This window comes from Euprymna scolopes, chromosome 20, assembly GCF_053919585.1.
Source record: "Euprymna scolopes isolate OS-2025 chromosome 20, ASM5391958v1, whole genome shotgun sequence".
Classification (NCBI taxonomy): domain Eukaryota; kingdom Metazoa; phylum Mollusca; class Cephalopoda; order Sepiida; family Sepiolidae; genus Euprymna; species Euprymna scolopes.
In genome coordinates, this window is record NC_136501.1 from 33,099,037 (window position 1) to 33,122,510 (window position 23,474).

The window sequence follows — 23,474 nt, forward strand, 5'->3', positions numbered from 1 at the left end:
CATCAGAAAAAAGAGTTATATTTTCTTAGAAAAAAAAAAGAACATGACCATGTAATGTTGAAAATTAAACAAGTAGAACTTGCACCGTGTGCTTATTTAGGTTGCCATCTTTGTTAACTATAGTTACTCACAGGCAGTGGTTTCGTTGTTTATTATTTATCAGTGTGGCTAGATGTAGCAAGAATAGCCATGCTAAAATTACAAACCCAGGTGCCTCGCCACATCTGAATGTGATATACAGTGACATGTCTTATCCATTCCAATAATAAAGTCAACACTGACAGTAGAAGAAATTATACACCACTCAATAAGTTTCAGGCCTGCCCTATAGATGGTGCCACCAATAAAAAAAAACAGTCTATAATTTTTTTATATAGTACTAATCTTCAAATGGCATACATCAAAATTTGAACTCAATTGGATGATTAGTTTACAACGTATATAATTAATAAAGTAATGTTGCAAGTTTTTAAAACAACATAAAAATCTGAATTTTGTGTGTTAATAAAACCTTGCTGTCTGATGGGGAGAAAAATACTGTTCAAGCAAAGCAATGTTTTGATACGTGTTAAAACAACAGTTAAAAGGTGCTATGCTGAGTTAAAATGTGGTTTGCAGATACAAATGATGTTGAATGCTAAGGTTGCCTCAATATGGTAGTTTTTTTTAGGAAAAAAAAAATGTACACAAACTTGTTTTGACTGATTGTAAATTAAAGTGTTGTGAAATAGCAGAAAAGTTGAAAATATCAGAAGGAAGTGTGTTTACTATTTTGTCTGAAGATTTTTCAACGAGGAAGAGGTGTTCAAAAACGGTGTCGTGTTTCAGATGAATAAAAACAGCAACATGTCGACGATTCAAAGCATTGCTTGCAACGGTTTCAGGGCAATAAAAATGATTTGTGTTAATATGTGACAATAGATGAAACATGGATTCAACATTTGAAAGATGCAAACAGGCCCTCGTAAGGTATTTTGTTTGATTACCTTGAAAAAAAAAAATGGAAGAACCATTAATAAATATTATATATCATTAATAGTACATTTGAAGAAAAAAAATTACCAAAAACGATCATAAATGAAAAAAAAAGTACTCGTACTAATATAATATACTGTATCACAAGTTGATCGCAACAATGGTAAAAATATGAGTGCACTTGGAATTGCTTTTACAGAACTTCAGAACTTGACTCTCTGTGATCATTGGTTAGTTGCAGATCTCAAAAATTGCTCTGGGAAAGATTTGTCTCCCATGAAAAAGTATTACTGGAAACATTGTCATATTTTGAGGCCAAAGACAAATCATTTTACAGAAATGCATTGAATTGTTGAATGAGCACTGCAACCATTATATATCACTCTCGAGTGATATAAAATATTAATGCATAAAAGTAGTTGTTTTATTAGTTAGGTTCAAGACTTTTGAGTGACATATTATTTATGTGCCTTCCTTTTCTAAGTGACTCTGCTACCTCAACTGGTCTACGTCTACTAACTTTAAACACTCACATCCTTTTTTTTCAATGTGGCCAAACCAACAAAATCTCTTATTAAATCTCCCCATTTTGTCTGGATTTAATCATCCTCTGACATAATCAAAACTAAGCTTGTCTTTAAGACTCCCATTATACAGGGTGAGTCACGGGAAGCGGATGTTTTTAAGGAAAACAAAACTCTGTGAATAACTAACTAAAACAAAATTTAACATAAAAGATAAACAAATAACAACAAACTAAACAACATCTTAAGCAATCAGATGCAACTCTTGCAATCACACAAACACCTACTCCTCCCTGTATTCCCGTAATATCAGGATAACAAAACTTCTGAATAACCTCTATAACCTTGGCATACAAATTTATATTCTCCACATCTGAGTTATAATCAATCTCCATTGTTTTACGTTTCATACACAAATTAATTATTAATTATGTAATTCCACTACACTTTTTTTATGGATACACAATGCTTATAAGTACCACAAAAAATTGAGTTGCACTGGACCCCTTTATCACAAACTGAACATGCTTCTTTCCAACACTACAATCACTTTAATCTTGGTAACAATCACTTTCTAATACTCATTATGTTTTAAAAATATTAACATGAAAAATATTTCATTATAACATTGAAAAGAAAGAGCAAATCCATGGGTCCCTAAAAGTGAAATACCCTGCAAGTTGAAAGTAAACTTTCATTTTTCATACCTGCTTTTACCAGATCAGGCTGTCTGAAGATACTGACTTCCTAATCTAAAATGCATCAAACATTGATGTTATTGTGTTTTTTCATTTGCAAAACTCAATCATGTTCTGTAAAGTCAAAATTAGAAATAACAATGTTTCTCTACAAAACAACTAAACCAAACACCATAAATGAATATTTGAACTTGAAGCATATAATTTTTTTTTTTTCTTTTAAAATTACTGGATTCAGCATTAAATAACCTGAAAAGGGTTGATATGCCATAAAAGAAAACAACCAAACCATTTTTCATATATAAAACCAAGAATCTCTGCATTGAACGGGACAACTTAAAATATTTATTTTGAATGTAATTGACCTAATGAAAACTTAATTTGCATTTTATTTACTAATCTAACTTGTATTGGGTTTTGTCTTTGTTTGAAATTAAAGAAAAGATAATAATGTAGTAAAAAGATATAATAGTAAAAAAAGATAATTGTTCAAGAAATATAACAAATAAGTATGCTTTTTATCAACATCAGTATATGATAACACATAATGGTCAACAAAATGTTCAAAGAGATGGAGCAAACATCATCTTTTGGGACTCAAGAAAGATTTACAACCTTCTTCGCGCAAGCACAAAATCAGTCGGGGGCAGCAGCAAAATAATCCTCAATCAGCAAGGGGAACCCATGACTAACCTTGATGATTGATTTCAATGATGAAATGATCACTTTGCTGCATTATTTAACCGTTCAAACAACCCCAATCAAACTTGATCCCCACTGATGTTTATTACTGTATCATTACTTCTTCATCCATTGCTTAAATTATGGAAACAAATCAACAAGTCGGCCAGAGAAGACGGCCTTCCAGCCGAGATTATAAGCGTTTTTCCTGAAACCCTAACTCCACTTCTACACTAGATTATTTCCCATGCCTAGGAATCTGAAAACCTTCTACAAGAGTTGAATGATGCTGTTTTTCTTCACTTAAGGAGACAAACGCTGCTGCAGTAATAATCAAGGTATCAGTCTCCTTGATATTGCCGCTAAAATCTTTGCTATTATGCTGAAGCGACTTTAATCTCACCAGGCCAAACCAATACAAATTTCGTCCTGGCCAGATCAGTAACCAGATCTTCATTCTCTGTCACATGCTTGAACATTGCTGGTGCTACCAAAAAAAAAATCTTGTTTGTTTCATTGACTTTGGAGTTCTTTGGCAGATTTTGCAGGCGAACAATGTCCCACCCAAACTCCTCAATCTGATTAATTATTACCGCTGCACTTGCACAAGAAGTCCTGCTTATGGCCAGGAATAACAATTTTTCGATATTCAGTTTGGAGTTTGTCAGGGATGCATCTTAACACCAATTTTGTTCAACTATGCCATTGATTGGATTATCTCCAAAGTCTTGGCAAACTTTTCCGTTATAACTGTGGACTGTGATTTTCAATTGCCAAACCTTGACTATGCAAACCATATTACCATACTGGGTGAAAGGTTTGCTGACATCCAATCTGCGATAGACAAGATGCAGTTTTATGTCTCTGAGATCTGTATAAAGATCAATGTTTAAAAGATGAAACTCCTGATTGCCAGTTTTCTCCCAAAAGAAAGACAACCAATTACCCTCAGCGGAGAAATACTTGAAGAAGTTGATCATTTCAAATACCTTTTAGCTCTATCATCATTGCAACAGGTCAAGAAAAGGATGATATGAACAACTGTATCAGCAGTGCTTGTCTTGCTTTTTGCTCTCTTCAATCTCTGCTCTGGTCCAAACCTTAAATCAAACTTGGTACTAAAATCTTCATCCATGCAACCTGGCCAATGAAAGCAAAGGACCGACAAAAACTTGAGTTGTTCGATCAATATTGTTTATGCCGCATTGTCCGTGTTCATCTCAAATGCTGTTGTTAATTCTTGCTGCAACATATCCTCTCTTCAACAAGCTCTTCTGAAGGAATGTCTTTGTTGATTCGGTCATGCTCTTCATCATCTTCTAGATAGCTTCATCCATAAAACCTTCGATCCAGCTTTTCTTCATGATGCAGAAAATGTTTCTCATGATGCAGAAAATGTTTCTCATGATGCAGAAAATGTTTCTTAGGATGCAGAAACAGGATACCAGGTTGATCCTGTGTCCTCTCCTTTATGAAGTTTGCTGTTGGAACCGACATAGATTGACGCTTGTAACTGCTTCTGCGGTAAACCATCACACTTAGCATTCATTCGAGACATGATAAATTCTCTGAATGGAACTCTCATCATTCGCTCCAGGGTGAATGATGAGACAAACGCAAGTAATGATAATTTAATCAATTATTTAAATGTAAAAATTCATTATTTAATCTTTTTAAGCATAAAAATAAAAACATTATCATGTTTAAACTTATGATGTAAATAACAGTGTTTGATCTAAGAGGTCATATGTTGAGTGATAGGAAAGAAAACAGTTGTAGAAAGCAAAAAATCGTTTAAAGAATATTTTTTTAATCTCTATATAAATAAAATGAACTCATTTTTTCCCGTCTGATTTTGACATTAATAGGATTAAAAATCAAGATATTTCATGCAAATATAATATGCACAAACGGCAGAACAATATCTGAGGTGTGTTATAGGCTTATTATTTCTCAAATTCCTCGATAATCTTAGATTTCTATACTTTTTCTGCTGAGAAGTCACGGCCAAAATCGGTTAAGATCAATGGAAGTGGTAAAATATTTTATCTCTAATAAATTCCTCCTCCCCCTGCCACCACTTAACACCGTTTGGGGATCGTTCACAAGGAACAGTTGAGAAGAGAACACCGGTTTGGCTTCGTAGTTCTTTCATGTGAAGTTATTTAAAATCACTAAACTAAGCTGCAGTGCTCTGTGGCGTAGTGGTTAGCGTGCTGGACAATTCACATTATATTTTCACGTTCGCGCCGACCTACCGTAGTCGTTTTTTTTTTTTTTTTTTTTTTTTTTTTTTTTTTTTTTTTTTTTTTCCTAAACAACTGAAATGGACTTTTCTTGGTGGGCGAACTGTTAACGTTGCAGATGGTTTTTTTTTTTTTTTTTTTTTCACACTTTATTTTCCTACTTTTACTCATGATTCCGGGTTTGATCCTTCCTACTTACCTACCATAACATTTTTTAAAACTCCCTCCGTCCCGGAAACAAACACTCGGCAACGCCGGGTACCCCCGCTAGTTGATAATAACAGAATTTTACAACTAGCATAAATAATCTGAATGTATTGCATTTTTATTTAAAAATATTCTTTTATTCAATTTTTTTTTTTCAATAGAAAATACTGGAAAAAAAATACCAGAATTAAAAAAAGGTAAGTGATTATCATTTTTGTTTGTCAAAACTTTCTTATTTATATAAGTAAAAGAAAACGTATCTGTTCATGCTCAATTCTATTAAGTTTCTCCTTTTGTATTAGTATTTTTTTTTTGTTAAGTTCTTAGAGTGATGTCCCTTGCTTGTTGTTGTGGATTATTGACTAGAAAACATAGATGGCAGTTTTGATAAACGGCCGTGTGTCTGTGATTAAAGAGTAAATCAAATTCAAGAAAGCATTATGAAAGTAGGTATGATAAGTGTTTTGAAGTTGTCAGATAGTATGGCCTGGAGAAAATGGGCTTTGCCAGACTGAAACCCGCTGAATGATATCTGTCTATCATACCAGGGAGTTTGTAAATGCATCTATGCCTAGTTTCACATCTGTAGTTCATTGTTTTTTTCCAATGGCTGTATTCAACCTATGAACGAGTGTAGGTAGCCCAATTTCATAAAAATATATTCTGACTAACAATTGCATTCAGCAGCTTTTATTTCTTAATCACCACCATAATGTTTTACTTTTTCATTGGAGCAACGAGATGAAAGTCTGAGGGTGTTAAATCAGATGATCAAGGAGGATTGGAACAAAGTTATAGACTTAAGATATAATTGCCTAACTTGTTCTGTGCTGTTATTGCATTTAAGAACTTTATTCAAATTTGGCCTCATTCTGCAGGTTTTTCCCATATATCTATTAAAGGCTTTAATGTATTCTTGACTGTTTCTCCTCTTCACAAGAAATTGACAAGAATAACACCTTGAGCATTCTATTCACCATGACGATTTCAGATGACTCATTTGCCTTTGAAGAGATTTGATGGTTCCATTAATTGCCTTTGCTTTTGCTTCATAATAATGAATCTAAATGTCATCATCAGTCAAAAGTTTTTGAACCAAACTTTTATTTCTTCCATCCAGTTCATCTTTTGTTACCTAGCAAAAATAATTTAGAAAATTTAAGTAATTCAATCATTTTGTGAGCCCGGCAATGGCTAATTCAAAGCCATGACATCAACTGATTACTGGTTATGCACCTATTGGCTCTGATTAAAATCTTGTATTTTCCTTGTATACGGAAGTTGAGGTGTTACTATTACAAGGCATATCGATTTAATTTGAATTTACCAATTCTTTTCCGTCTTTTGGATTCTAATTAAGATCGCAGGTCAATCTCCCACATTTTATTGTAGTCTAAAGCAAAATTTCAAAGGAAGTCAGAAGTTGTAGGAGGAGTCAATCTGAATTGGATCTGTAAGAATAAGTTAAACACAGATTTTTTTAATCTCCAAAGAATCAACAGGCACTGAATATGGGAATGCCTTAAAGTAAGGAGTTGTAGTTGAATATTTTGGAATTTTATGAATCTGAATTGGATCTTATGTCTTTCGACTTCAACTCTGGTTTAAAGCCTGAAGCGCTTGTTGAATTTTTTGCATATGTTTATTAGATTCTCTTTTGAAAACAAGGCTGTTGAATCATTCAGATGTTTGAACATTTCAGGAATCAAGTATTTGGCTTACTGACTGCACAGTCTTAACTATAAGAGTCAAACTCTTATCAAAATTCTGACTCCATTTGATTCTGCAGTCCTGCTTAAAGTACAGAACTCTATAACGGCTCTTAGCTTTTAACATTGAGCAGGGAAGTCATTTTGACATCTGCTCATTTATTCGTGAATGAAAAGAAAATTGTTACATAATTAAAAATCAGTACAAAATTTTGAATAATTTGATAAAAAAAAAAAAAATCTACTTTTGATAAATTGATGTTTTTTGCTTTAAATTTCACTTTTGTATCTTTCTTTTTTCCTATCTAGAAGAAAGTAGTCAGAAAAAATCAAACAGTGGGACCAATGCTGCCCATGATCGGCATTCAAGTAAGTAACTTAATGCTTATCTTTTTTTATTTGAAAAAAAAAACATAACTTTTTGCTTTATTAGTTTTTTAAAATTTTTTGTGAATAACTTTTTTTAAAGTATAGATTTCATTTTCTTTTCTTTTCTGTGATTAAATTTCTTAATTCTAGCTTGAATTTATTTCATTTATGTTGTAATACCACCTGTTTTCAATGTTTAAAAGTTAGTTTAAGTATATATATATATATATATATATATATATATATATATATATATATATATATATACTCCGAAGAACGTTTCTGCCTGCTTCACCACATTTTTGTATGTTTTGCAAGTCGTGGGTCAATTTTTTTATATCATCACGTGTAGATTTACCGAGTTGGATAAGTATGAGGTTCACCAAAACTTGTTCATTTTTATGATTCTCTGCTCACTCGAGCAGTACATCTTCTCATCAAGAATGATCTTCCACAAAATTACGATGCATCCATCTGTCATTGATCACCACAGAAATGATAATTACTGGTTTGTTTTTTTTATTTGGAGTTTATTCCTCTAGATCGTCCATGCTCTTTCAATAATGTTTGTTTTTTCTTGTTTCAGATAAAAAGAAACCGTCAGTCTTCCAAGGTTTACAAAGTATTCTTCCAAAGCCTCCTCGATTAAGTCCAAAATCATCTTTAAATAAAGCATCTCCTAAGGTAATACGACTTATGAATAATATTATTTAGAAAACCTTTTCTGATAAAGGATTTTATAACATCTCACTAACAAACTCCATATTTTCAAAACATACTGTATAACAGCATCATGTATTGGTAGATTAGTGGATGATTGTTTTTCGTACCATTTGTGAACAGTACTTGTTTAAGAACAATCAAACCTTTATGATTATCAATGGATCAAATAACCTATAATTTTCATCCACTCAATCTCATTGGAACGCTAGTCTAACAATACTATAACCAGTCTTTCCCTTTTCCTTCTTTCATTTCTCCTTTTTCCTTCCTTGTTTCCCTCTCTTTTTCCTGTTTCTTCCTCTCTCTTTCACTCTCCTCTTTTTTCCTTCTTTGACTCTCCTCTTTTTCTCCTCATCACATCATTCTCCCTTTATTAACATTATTCACCCTACCACCATCAAAATCATTCTTATACAACTGAAATGTGCATGGTGACAAATATGCCAGCAAGATAACATTACCAACAATTTAGTTGTGTATATAGATGTTCTTTTGTTTTCTTTTCTTTCTAACCAAGATTTTGTTTCTTTCAGAAAAATGCTGTAACAGTTGTGCCTGCAAATCCATCTTCAGTTAATCTTCCCGCAAACTGTCGATTACTGCCAAATCCTCCAACCATGCCCATTAATGTTGTCATGACCAGCGAAGGGGCCAAGGTGTCTTTGCTCAGTCAGATGGTGGCTGCAACGTCCAAATTTCCTGCAACCGCCGCATCCCTATCATCACCTGGTCTCCGATCTTTACTTGGGCCAAATGGTGTTTGCTTACCTGTCACCCCTCCAAAGACACCGGAGAATAAGCAGTCACCATCTCCAAAACCACCAAAAGAGACAGTTCCTAAAAAGACAAAGCCAAAGACCAGCACAGTAAGTGTCTGCTACTTTACACTTTTTTTTGGACCATATGTACATGCAGCACCTCAATTTTAGTAGTGAAACTTCAAGATGAGATGTGAGTTCTTTGATGTTTATTTTATTTTTTTTAAATCCAGTATAAGATTTCGGCTTAAATAGCTTGAACCTCCCATGAATGTGAATTATTTTTGTTTGGTCAAAATCAATATTTTTAAATAAGAAAAAACTGATTTCTGCCAAATTACTTATTTTTTTTTAGTTGCTATTTAGCTGGATTTTATTTCTCTTTTTTTCTCTCTTGCTTTATTTTTCTTTCACCTGTTTATTTTTCTTTTTTTCTTCTCACCTTGCCGTCCTTTTCCCCTCTTATAACAGTTCTTACTAAAAACTGAAAATCTTTATCTTGTTGTTAACACTTCAAATAGAAATAAGTTGCAAAAAAGAGCAATTTCATACATTTGACTTTTTAAGCCAGAAAAGTTTACACATATTAAAATGTGATCATGTATGGAAGTAAAACCGTACCAGTGAATGTTGAGGATATGTTGCATGGCGAGAAATGATGTGAGTATGATATAATCGATAAGTTAAGTTTTAAAGATAGGCTTAAATATGATGACCTCAGAGAAAGATTAAAGCTGGATAGTATAGTGAGATGTGTGTAGAACAGGAGACTTTGATGGTATGGCCACATTAAAAGAATGGATGAGAGTTCCTAAGTTAGTAGATGCTGAACAGTTGAGATAGCAGGTTCAAGGAAAACATGAGGCAGTGATAAAAATGAATTTGAGAAAAATAGGGACAAAGATTTGGTTATAGATAGGTTATTTGGAAGTCAGTTTCTGAAAGCTGTCCAACACATGTCAGCATGTAAAACAAGCATTAAATTGATAACGATGATAAATTACCTTGAAAATTTCAACTGACCAGAAATACCCAAACTATGGTGGAATAATTTTTATTCTTGCTCAAAATAATGAATTCCTTCAAATCACGCCACATAATAAGTATTATATATTAATAGATATGATATAAACATTGATTCTTTAAATTATTTTTCATTTTACTTCAGTAAGTTCCTGGGGATAACACTTGATTTTGATATGAGATACATAGATATCTGAGTGTTCAAGCAAGGTTCTTCTCTATCCCTGAAAACACTGAATCAGTAAAAAAATGAAGAACATTAATTTTCCTCTCCCAATTGACCAGTTAACCATGTAATGTATCTTTCGGTTTCTTTCTCTTGCTAGATTCCAGGATTAGAATTCATTTGATCTGGTAGAATATCTAGAGAAGTAGTATTATTTAAGTCAGCATCACTAAGAGAAGCAGCATCATTCCTCATTTGAGCCATGCTGAAAGGATCTTATTTGAGCTTCGAATACTGTTATTTTAATATTTGATTAAGATTTACTTGTAGAGTGAAGTATTCTCATCTCAGGTTGTTCTGCAAAGAGAGACTGAAGACACCCGATAATTCAAACTCTCCTTTTAAACTTTGTATATAAAAATGTAATTATTTTTATTTGAGCTTATCAATCTTCTACTTAAGTATTTAAAAACTCACCATTATGATGCATTCAATAATTTAAAGTGAAGATGATTTTGACAGATTTGATATTCATCACATAACGAATTCACTACATTGACAGTGTTGAATACTTTCAAATGAGGTTTTTAAAAGAATGCAAATTTGAGATTTGCTGATGTGGTTGAGAAAGAAAAATTGGAAAGAAATATTGAAGCAATTTTAATTTATAAGCAAAAAGTTTTATTTAAAAATGAGAATGTTTTTTGTATTACATTTTTTTATGTGTATTTAGTATTCTTATTGTGCTAATGACAGCACAGGTAAAAACATTTTTGCAAAATATTTTATCAAAATTTTTTTCTTTGTCATATCCAAGTTCAGATGATTTTCTCATGTTTATTTCATGATGCAAGGGAAGTAATCCATGAGAACACTTAATTTGTTATCTGTTAAGCATAAGTTAAAAATAGTTTCTCTTTGTTACCTTCATTCAGCGTAAAACAAGAATACAAAAAGTGAATGTATATACACTAGCAGGTCGCTCGGCATTGCCCGGTATTAATGTATGTTTAAATATGATATTTGGATTTATGCAAATTTCATATTATTATTATTATTATTATTATTATTATTATTGAGCCAATTCTCTATTGATTATTTTATTGTAGCAATTTATAATAATACACCCCCCTCTCATTACCCAGTCATAAAATACACTTAAATATGATATTTTTTATTCATGCACATTTTGTATTTATTATTATAGAATCAATAATCTATTGATTATTGTTTTATATCCAATATATGGTAGTGATTTCAAAAGTAAAAAAAAAAAAAAACGACTTAGATGCCATCAGCTAGAATTGAAACCAAAATATTTAATGCTCCAGCCTTACTCATTGCTGTTAGTTAAAAATTAACAGTTGAACATATAAATTCATATTTACATATGTATAGAAGAGCACTTTAGGTCGACTTGTGCCTGTTAAGTTTCAAATGTTTTTCAATTTTGACCCCTTGGTAACTATTTGTACTGGCTAAAAATTAAATCGAATTTGTTCCACAGGTCCAAATTGATAAAGGAATTTGATAGAGACCCTTCCTCAAACAGAAAAGGTCACTTATTTTTAAGTATATATATATATATATATATATATATATATATATATATATATAATACTTACCTTCTGTAGGTGCCTTTTCTTATAGTTGTTAATCATTCTAAGAATTTTAACTAAAAAGCTGTTTTATTTAATTCACTGGTGTAGATGGTTTCCATTCTGCATTCAATGTACCTTTCATATCTCATATCAGTGCTAAAAGATTTTGAATATTACAATTATTAGGATGAAAAGTTTTGAACATATCATTTAATTTTTTTAAATCTGTATTTGTTGTCAGCAGGTTTTTATTTATGCATTGTAACGACTATGTTATTGTATATTATCTTTATAAATGTTTAAAATGTTTATTTTATCATCTAGAAAGCAGCCTCTCCGCGTTCTACAACAGCTTCAGATCGAGATGTCATCCCACTTTGCTGCTGTAAAATCAACGGTGCCGTCTTCAAAAAGTTACCTGCTTTAACGTATTGCCAGGCCTTAGATTCTATAGATGGCAAAGTAAGTTTACATTTTTCTCTTTTTCTCATAAACAAAAATATATCATTTAAGAATTACAAAATGTGGAAATCAGAATTTTGTATTTTTATTTAGTGTGATTTGCATTTCGAGCGATTTGTCTTGCACTTTTCTTCAGGTGCACTCTTTGTTTGTAGTTATTGATGTTCTTTTCTCTTATTTCACGGGTGTTTTCCCCAGAAAAATAAGCCCATGAAACTATCGCTCCAATTTCTAAACAACATTAAAATATTTTGCACATGTGCATTTTAACTTGTCGGAAGTATTTTCGTCTTTTAATTTTCAGAAGAGTTATACTAACAAAAAAGGGAAGACAATCCAAAATTAATACTTGTTTTCTAATCAAACTTTTGTAGTAATTCAAAACAAGTTAGAAAGTATCACACGAGAAAACATAAAATAACGAAACAATTATTTATTTTTATTTTTTTTTTTACAAGATGGTCACCACTTATCAAGGCCCGGAAGCCACTCGGGGATAAGGGTTATTGCATGTACAGTACGTTAGTATTGGAGATTTGATAAAGTGTTTTACTTAAGGGGGTGGTTCATCAGGAATTTGTTTGTGTTGGACTTGAAGACATCCAGGTTGTAGTCAGGTAGGAAACAGGCAAACGGAAGAGAGTTCCACAAGCGTGAACTTCTAAAAAAGAAGCTTTGTTCATGGAATCTATATTTTGGTTTTGCCACAGATAAAGAGTGGGGAAAATTTTTGACAGTGGTTTCAGCTAGATGGGTGTTTTTCGTGAAAGATTGGTGAGGGAGGAGCAGAGATTGGAGCTCAGACGAGCACTTGCCATGGAAGTAACGATAAAACAAAGACAGGCTCGCAATCTCTCTCCTGTAGGAGAGAGGCTGCAGGGAAGGGAAAAGGGCATCCTCCATTAAGCCACAAAGCCTATTTTGTACTCTAATCAAGACAGGATAGACTGTTTTTAGCAGCTCCTGCCCAGATGTGGCAGCAGTACTCCATCCTTGAACATACTTGGCTTTTATATAGATAGAGAATTGCATCAGTAGTGAGATATCTTCTGGAGCGGTAGAAGGATCCTACCATTTTTCCAGCGACCTTAGCAACAGACTTGATGTATGTGTTCCATTCCAGGTCAGGAGTAAAGGTCAAGCCCAGAAGCTTATCAAAACATGGAGCTTCCCCTAGACAAGAGCTATCCATTTCAATTGATGCCAGATGGGGGATCAGAGCATTGATGATATAAAGATAGGAGCTTGGTTTTAAATGCATTAAAAGTAATCAGCCACCTCTTCCCCCACTGTACCACGCACTCAAAATCAGAGGAGAGAGAATCATTTACTGTCTTTGCTGTGTTGCCATAGATGGTCGTGTCATCAGTATAGATGTCAACAAATGATTTAAGTATGTGTTTTGGGAGATCATTGATGTAGATCAAGAAGAAAGTTGGGTCCAGGATGGACCCCTGAGGGACTCCAGCATTAATACCGAGGGCCTCTGATTTCTGCCCATCAACCACTACTCTTATGAGCCTATCAGAGAAAAATGATTTAATGATTGAGAAAACATTTCCAGTTATACTGTAGCTGGAAATCTTGTGAAGTAGGCCCTTATACCATACCTTATCGAAGGCCTTTGATATGTCAAGAACAATTGCCATAGAAAGGAAGCCTTTGTCAAGAGATTCACTAATCCTATGAGATATAACCGTTAGCACATCTGCTGTAGATCTGGCAAAATGGAAACCATATTGCATGTCACTAAGAAGGTTATTTCTCCTGAGGTGGTTGACTACTTTTTTTATTTAATATGGATTCCAGCAATTTACTCATTACACACAGAAGACTTATTGGTCTGTTCTGAGAGAGAGAGAGACGACATCTCACCTGAATTCTTAAATACAGAGCATACTGATGAGGTTTTCCAGGATGTTGGGAAACACTTCTCCTTAAGGCAACGCTTAAACAGTTTTGTAAGTATGGGGGCAAGTTCTGGTTGAAGCTTTTTCAGCACTATAATTGGAATTTAATTTAAATTGTTAAAAATTCAGCAACAATATTTCCAAATAAATTTAAAATTTACAAATGAAATATAATATTTTATATTTTACAAATAATTAGTTTCAAAATATTTTTTTATCATGCACAAAAAAAATATAACATTCAGTTTAGAATATTATGAAATGGATATTTTTTGTATAAAACTTTTTCTTTTTTACGAAAAATATAAATTTCTTTAATAAAATAATTTACTTAAATAAAATAAAAGTATTAAGAAATGTAAGTCATTCTCTTTCTGCTAGTATTACTCTTCTGAAAGTAAAAACAAAAAGATAGTTCCTGTGAGTTAAAGTGCATTTGTGCCAACTATTTTTACTTGTTTGATTATCTATAAGTATTAATTATGAGTAAAATGAAAGTGGTTTACCATAGTCGAGGGCGACCTAAAGGCTCCCTTTTCATTAATGTACAGGAAAATGTTATGTTTCAATTGATTTGCCTTGTGCGTTTCTGCATGTGTACTCTTGATGTTCAGCAATGTTTTTTTTTTTTCTTTTCAGTCGTTTCATTAACAAATCATTTTAAAAAAAAATTTTGTTGTCCATGCCTGGCAACTTTTCTAGTTTATAGCTATTTTTGATGTTTATTTTGTAGGTAATGGGTTGCTGTAATAAAATTACTAATAATCAACTTGTACGATCAGCTGTGAAAATTCCTTTTATGGCAGTGTGCGAATTTCATCGACAATCGCTTAAACAACATCAGTGCTGTCCTGGTTGCGGACATTTTTGCATGCAGGTAATTATCCGTTTTGTTTCCATGTTTTTTTTAATCAGACTTTGTAAAATCCCCAACTTTCATCGTTATTTGATCAGATAGTTTAATTTGCCTTTCTTCTCTACAAAATAAAATAAAACAAATTTTAAATGAATATTGTAAAATTAAAAAAAAATGAAATAGTTAACAGGTAATGTTTCCATTTTTCAGTAAACTCCAAATTTTGGAGATGAAAAAAGAAGAAATACTAAATTGACTTCACTTATTCTCTTTTTCATGCAAATATATTTGCAATATCCAATCCTACAGTCACTTTATGCTCAATCCTTTTGCACTGTTTATCTTTTTCACCATCTTCTCAAAACTTTTCCATTATTTTTAATCCTGATATATATATATATAACAAACACTTTCAATTAAATCTATATTTAACATTCCACATTATATACTAATTTATTTTTTAATCATTAAGCGGCTCAATCATTTGTTTTTAACCTAAACAACATAATGTTCAAATGTAAAATACTGTAAGTTAGAGGTAATCCTTTTCTTTTGTGTTGTATTTAAAACAGACAAATGAAATAAGTCATTTGCATATTGTTGTGATCTTGAATAGCCTATCGTAATTAAGACGCATACAGGAGCATATTTTCAGAAATGTTATGTTAAGGAAAGTCTGCGTGCTGTACTGTGGCTATGACTGCCATAGTAACTCTGTTTATAGTGCATGCAAAGGTCCATTTATTCCCAAAATTGGGTAGATTAAACATCACAACATAACAAAAATTGAATATTATTTATTACCACTTTTTTAATAAACATATACCTCTTAAGAAATTTCTGATTACTTTTTATTAAATTATTAGTTACGCATAAATGTATTCGTTCAAAATTTTGCTTTTACTTGTAATCCAAAATGGAGATTTTCGTTTTTGTTGAGTTTTTTTTTATCTACTTTTTTACAAAATATTTTAAAAGAAAAAAAAAACAGTTAAAATTGAACTTATAAAAAAATAGTTAACATTTGACTTATAAAAGCTCCTTTTTAATAACATACTAGCTGTCCCTACCTGGCTCTGCCTGGAATCCAGTGAAATCATTTTTATTATTAATCTTTATTTGTTTGCACATTTTCTTTTACAATTAGACAGAAAACTGGAATAATGCTTTACTTCTAAGAGAGATTACATTTTATATTCAATAAAATGAATTATTCCCCTTCTTGATGATTTAAAGTTTTAGGTCATAATTGAAAGATTTTTCCTTTTTATCAACTCTTTAAATGGGACTAAATAGTTAAAAAAAAAAAAAAAAAAAAAAACAGTGAAATATATTACTAAAGAGCTATACAAATATAAACTACATATGAACATTATGTAGTTTGAATCAAAGTTTGATAGGTCAGCTTAAATGCTATTTAGGTTCAACTTTCCATATTTCACTAGAAAACTTTCATCTGATAGATTTTACCACTCAGTTTTATTAATGTTTTTTCCCTATGTTTGAACTAAACCAAATTCTATGAATAAATATTTGAAAATATGCATAACTTGAAGTATAAAACTTCTCAAAATTTACTAGATTTGGATAACCCAAAATGTTTGATATGCTGCATCACAAAAACAACCAACTTCTATGTTTGCCTTTATTAATAAAATATTTAAAAAAATAAAAAATTCAAAGGTTTGCTTTAATTTTAACTTTTTTCTTTCTCCTTAAACCAGGGACGATTTTATCAATGTCGGAAAGAAGGTGGTTCTGTAATTCACAATTTTCACAAACAATGCCAAGTTTTCCGAGATAACAAATATTATTGTCCACATTGCGGAGAAGAGTCATCACAGTACGAAGTCACTTTAACACTTAACGAACCACGACTGCCAAGTTCACTTGAAGATAAAAAACCTACGAAACCAAAACCTCCAGTGCCTCGTCCGTAAGTAAAAAAAAATATATTTTCTATTTTTATTGCATTGGAATGGCATTAGATTTACTTTTTAGTAACAGAATCTCTTATGATTTATCCACATGTGTACGAGTACATATACAAACAGATATATATGGAGAAATAAAAACATCCATCTTGGAACTAAGATGGAGCTACTAAATGCCCTTGTCATCTTAATTATGTTTTATGCATATAAACCATTGATACTGAACTGAGATCTACAAAGGAGGATCCCAGTATCAGAAATGAGATGTTCCTTGGCATTTCGTACAAGGACCATGTCATCAACAATGAAATCTGCAGAAAGCTCACTCAACAAATGTGTCACAATAAAGGTTTACTGATTATGGTGAAAAAGAGGAAACTCAGATGGTATGGGCACGTGACATACCCAGAAAGACTTTCAAAGAGCATTCTGCAAAAACAGCCCAGTAAAAAAGAAGGTTGGACAAACAGAAGAAGTGGGATGACAACATTCTTGATTGGACAAGGAAAAGCTTTTATGTTACCCAGGCACTTGCCCACAATTGCACCAAGTCGAGCCAGCTGGTACATCGTTCTTCCACCATGCATTGATACTACACTGGTGGGTTACAAAACCAATAACAGTAATACAGTTGTACACAAGAAAATGTTAGGTTTTCATTTGCATGCAAACGAAAACATCTAACATTTTCTTGCATGTCTTAGTTGCTATTGCGATGTCAGCTGTTATTAATAATCCAAAATAATTCAGTTTTCTCTTGTGAGTTTGCATTGTTTTCTTTTTTAATACTTGTAAACCAGTGCTTGTGCTCTCAGAAATCGCCCCCCCCCCCAAATGGTGACAAAAAAAGACAAAGAAAGTTATAATGCAAGTGCTCACATTGAAGCAAGAAAAAAAAAAAATAGAGACATAAAATGTACAAATGTTATCAGTGACTGATGGATCAATCTCTACAAGTGGAGAAAAAAAAAGACAAAAAGATGTAATGCGAGAATTGCGATAAAAGTGAGAAAACGAAAAAAAATAGTACTGATATAAAAATGTTGTACAAATATCGCTAGTGACTGAAAGACCGATCGCTACAAATGGAGAAAAAACAAAGAAAGAAAGTTATAAGGCAAGAGCTCATATGGAAAAAAAAAACCATTTTTCTATTGTTTTGATGAAGGTATTTTTTGGTTTTGCTTTCTAAAGATATTTGAATTTGCTAAAGACAATGTACCAAAAAAAAGGGTGGGAAAGAAAGAGGTTGCCCAAGACATGTATGAGGTCAGTTGATGATGACCTGCAGTACAAACAAAATTTCAATAGGTATGAAGTTGGAAATAGCACACAAAAAATGAAAGTAGTTTAAGTAATGCTGTAAAGTCTGTACTGAATTTATCTCTATAGTGTACACAGTTAAAGAACTTAATCAAGGTGATATTTAACTATCTTGAGATCTTGATTCCAACAACAACCTTTGTTTTGGTTGTCCTCCATCTTCCTTTTCGTGATGGTGTTGTCATTTGCATGTAGCAGTACATGGCCATACAAGTGCAAACAATTTTCTCCTATTTTGTCTGCAATTGGCATATCAACATTACAGTTTTAGTCGAGTCTTGTCAAACCTGAAGTCAAATGCGACATCTTTGTCTTCATGACTGATGCTCCTTTCGCGCTTCTTCGTTGATGATTAGCACTCTGAGCTGTACAGAGCAGCAGGTTGTACTACAGTCTAGTAGAGCTTGGATTTAACTCTGTTGATTAGAGAACTCCAGTACCAATGCACCAATTTATCTTTGTAACATGGATTTGTGCAGTGATTTAGATGAGGATCCTGTAGTTGCTGTTGAACCAAGACATAACCAGATATCCTGAAAAAATTACTATGATGGTCCAACATTCAATTTTATTGAGTATAAAGTTACCTGTCTTCTTGGTGTTCAGTTTCAAGCTAAACTCTACAAACTGGTTCTTCCAGGATTGGTGTTGCCACTGCAAATAGTTTATTCTTGGAGATTAGCATAACATTGTCTGCTACAAGAACTGAAATAAAATGAAAGCATTTTCATAATTTAAAAATGAACCAACATGAGAGAGAGTGTAATTTTAAAAGAAGTTACATTTTTTCAGCTAAATGGTTAATTTTAGTCAAGGACGACCCAAAGGCTCCCTTTTAATTAGCTACTATATCAAGGTGCCACTCCATTCCCAGGATTATTCCACTTACCTAGCAAGAGGTTATCAAGTGCCATTTTTTAAAAGTCTTTAGTATGACTTGATTGAGTATTGAACCCCAGTCTCCCAACTCATTAGTGAACACACTTACCATTGTGCCAAATATACAGTAAAATTTAAAAAAAACTTCAATTTTTTTGTGACTGGATGAAATTTCTTGCTTTAGTAGATGTATAACAGCTGAGATAACCAGGTCAGTTGCCAGTGGAATAGCAAGGAAAATCTGGTGGGAAGTTATATGGATGGATTTGAAAGAGAGATTAATAAAGACCTGGTCAGAGATAGGTTAATTTGGAAATCGATTTCTCAAAGCCATATGGATGGATTTGAAAGAGAGATTAATAAAGACCTGATCAGAGATAGGTTAATTTGGAAATCGATTTCTCAAAGCCATACACATGCCAACATGTAAACTGAATGTGGTGATGAATATATTAAATACCCAGTTTTATTTAAAAAAATTATTTTTTGCTAACAAAAAAAAAATGGCAGAACATAAACAATTTAAAGTGTTTCTTCTTTCTTTATTGCACAAACATGAAATGAAGTCCTTATTTTATATCTAACGATTTCCTAAGTGGATGTTTTTTATTTGAGACTGTAAAGCGAATAAAGAGGAAGTTATAATCCGGGTAGGTTGGATTGTGTATGGCACGTAATTACTCCTCCGACTTGTGTTCTGGAATTGTCTTGTGCACTTTTGTTTCTAATTATGCTCAGGCCTAACATGATTCAGAATGTTTTCTCTTGAATTGATTTTGAATATCATCTCTTCATGTGTCGCTTCTCATCAAAATAACCTGTTTATTCCTCAACTCACAGAGACCAAATCTTACCTTTGCTTCTAAAATCATCTGAAATTTGGATCAGCGTGGCACAAATCTATCCAGTATTTTATGTTAATTTACACGTTAGCATCTCGATTTTTTTATTACAAGCAAGTTAGAATTACGTCATTTTACTCTGAACTATGCTGAAAAGTAATAATTAGGTCATCATTATTTTTTATATGTTTGCGGCTGGTAATTAAAATTTTGTTTGCTTTTTCAGATCTAAGGCGAAGTTAGCAATTCATACTCGTACATATCGGGAACTTGAAAAAGTCATTGATAATTCAAAAGTTACTGTGAACGATGCAAAAACTTTCATATTCAAATCCACGGGGTGTCCTGCTTTTACATCAGGTATGTACATATATGCTTTTTAGATTGTTGTAATTACCCGTGTGTATATATATTAGTATTGAGATGATTTATCATATTCAAAATCAGGAGTCTGAAAAATTGGAACTTTAGAGGGTATCAGAATCATGAAAAAAGTGTCTAGTTTCTGACACCAAAAACGATTCTTTTAATTTTTTTTTTTTTTTTTTTTTGCTTAAAATATAATTTTCCATGGCTTGTATTAATGATAAAATGACAAATATTTATTGATTTTAAACTATCAGTGAAATGAAAATTTATAGGTCACTTGAAAAGTGTAATTTAAGATATGCAAAATATATGCACATATAACATGGATTTTTATAGTAATTTGAAAATTAAAAATATAAATAAATAGCTAAATATTAAATATTTTAAAAGAATCTGTAATTGTATTGGAATCAAGAATTTACAACAGAATCTGTAATTGTGTCGGAATCTGGAAAAAATATTGGAATTGTTCCATCACTTGTGTGTGTGTATAATATATATATATATATAATGTACATGTGATATTTATGAAGGCAGATAATGCAGAAAAAACTGGAATGGTGAAAGAAAGTATGAACAAAAACAAAGATAATATTTGGTTTACAAATCTTTACAAAATTTATTTAATTTTCCAAAGATCTTTCACATATCAAATCAGTAAATATGAGAGTTACTGCTAAACATTAATAAAAAAAAAAAATATCCGGGATGATGTAACACCTTTGATAATATGGGAAATATCCTCCCATTTGCAAAAAAGGGATACAAAAGTGGAGCCATCAAGTAGAGTGGAGAATTCAAGGTTGCTGATCCTATGAAAATATGAGGCATGCAGACAGACACCAATAAGAGAAATGCAGCAAAGGGAGGAAATCAAATACGATGAAATCAAATACGATGAAATCAAATATGCTTTTATCTTATTTAAATTATTGCTCTTTAGTGTATATTTTATTTTTTAATTTACTTAATAAGTGAAAATATTTGAATAACTAATCAGATATTATTTGAATAAATATTAAGCCATTATCCTGTTTTCTTATCACATCATAAAATGTGACATGTAGTGACTTGAAGAAATTTGTAGTAAAAATATGGTTGCAATTTTGTAGTTGCTCAACAATCATTAATGTCTTATATATACTATATTTTTTCAATAAATATTAATACTTTTTATGCCTAGACAGACTAGTGTTTCATGCTTATGCAATCATCAGTGTATGAAGGGATAATTACTGCTGTTAGGAGATTGAAATCCAGTCAACAAAGCTAACCTTGACTTTTTGGGCTAGCTTTTTCCTTTCAGCCATCAGAAATTACCATTTAAATGGAAGTAAATTTAGATATGTAAGCAGCCTGTCATGGTCATGGGTCATGAGAGTATTCTACAAATGGGAAGTTTGAAATGATGCATGTATGCTAAATGACTGCTTTTTTTCTCAATTCACTAAATAAGGCTTAGCTTCAATCTCTTAAAGGGGTTTTAACTGAACGTCTGTGTGTGTGTCTGGTCACGAATAGGCTCCTATATGGTTGACTATTATAGAAAACTGATCACATATAATGATAAAAGATGTATTGAGACACAGGAATGGGTAGGTTTGACCTGGCATAATGATGGTTCATTAAAATTGTAGGGTTTGCGTACACGCCTCGTCCACAAAGTATGGAAATAAAAAATTAAAAAAAAAAAAACGTTTACAAGAGTTTTTGATATAGATGTACATAATAATACTTTGATAAGTATGTTTTAACTTAAATAAGGATGGTATAATAAAATTGTGGGGTCTGCATTCGCGCCTGCTGGCCTCCATAGAATGGAAATAGGCACAAACTTTAATAAAGACTTTTACTATCTATCTGCGTAAGTATACTTTGATAATTATGTTTCAGTTTGAAGAAATATGGTATAATAAAATTACGGGGTGTTCGTTCGCGCCTGACCTCCATAGAATGGAAATATGTCACAAAGTTTAAGAAGGTTTTTTAATATAGATCCACAGAATATTTTGATAAGTGTTTCAGTGTGAACAGGTATGGTATAATAAATTATGGGGTTTATCTATTTTATTTTTACTTTCATCATATTTTGCTTTGGTTTTGATACCCCCAAATTCGAAGCTATCTCTTTACAACCCTTCCTTTTCATAACCTATCATACTTTCATAAATCAGTCCATTTTCTGTAGGCTGTTTTTGAACCCAGTCAACGACGGGTACTTTTGCTAGTGTTATATATATATATATATATATATATATATATATATATTTTCATTATTATTATATTTTATAATAAATATTTTTTAATATTCATGAAGAAATTTTGTTTTAAACAATCCTTATCAGTATGGCTATATATAACTATACTACTGCTTACAGAATTCAAATACTGGACTATAGTTGCCTTTACCGTCTATCTGACACCTCTGTCCACATGGTGTCTGCGACCGTTAGTGTGTTCTTTCCTCTTATAAGTGGAGTAAACTTTATATATCTCTATATATAAAGTAGTAGTGTTCGTGTGTGTGTCTGTATGTACAACTCTCCTACAGCCCACACTACTGGACCGATAATGACCAAACTTAGCATGATGATAGTTCCCCACCTAGGAATGGTGCACACAATTTTTTAAGGTTAAGTCAAAGGTCAAGATCATAACATATATATATACTCTCCTACAACTCACACCACTGAACCGAAATGGATACCTGAGCGTATAGCAAAGTCCTGTGTAAAGGGTGGATGTCTTTGCTAGTATATATATATATATATATATATATATATATATATTTCGAGAAAGGTTTTTTCCCTAATAATAGAGCACTGTATGGGATTTCTTTTTCTACAAAAAAGTACAAGTATATATTTATATATATATATATATATACTCAGGTTTTTTTATATTCAAAAGTAATGGACTAATGAATTCAACGAGGTTGTTAGATAGTGCTCAATAAAAAGAGCTGATAATACTTGTTTATTGTTATATAAACATGCTCACATCCCGCTGCTATTGAACTTTTGAATAGTCAAGTCGCTGCCTGATGATATCTGTTGTTTGATTGAAACAAGTGGCTATTTGTAGCAGCGGGATGTGAGCATGTTTATATAACAATAAACAAGTATATATATATATATATATATATATATATATATTTTTTTTTTTTGAGAGGGAAATAGGATGAAATATGTGACACAGTATATAAATATTAAAAGAAAA

At 31.9% G+C, this 23,474-nt stretch overlaps 1 protein-coding gene across 4 annotated transcripts in view; it reads left to right on the forward strand.

The window, feature by feature from the left end:
- The window catches only part of LOC145241388 (uncharacterized), a 166,066-nt gene that overhangs the window by 105,099 nt on the left and 37,493 nt on the right, over nt 1-23,474 (forward strand). For 3 of the 4 annotated variants that reach the window (XM_080104309.1, XM_080104312.1, XM_080104311.1), the window contains exons 4-11: nt 5,493-5,528; nt 7,350-7,409; nt 7,996-8,093; nt 8,666-8,998; nt 12,005-12,142; nt 14,786-14,929; nt 16,633-16,844; nt 20,113-20,246. In XM_080104309.1, the coding sequence (XP_079960435.1) occupies nt 5,493-5,528; nt 7,350-7,409; nt 7,996-8,093; nt 8,666-8,998; nt 12,005-12,142; nt 14,786-14,929; nt 16,633-16,844; nt 20,113-20,246 (1,155 nt within the window). The remainder of the gene's footprint in view (nt 1-5,492; nt 5,529-7,349; nt 7,410-7,995; nt 8,094-8,665; nt 8,999-12,004; nt 12,143-14,785; nt 14,930-16,632; nt 16,845-20,112; nt 20,247-23,474) is intronic. The other variant, XM_080104310.1, reaches the window with a different exon arrangement.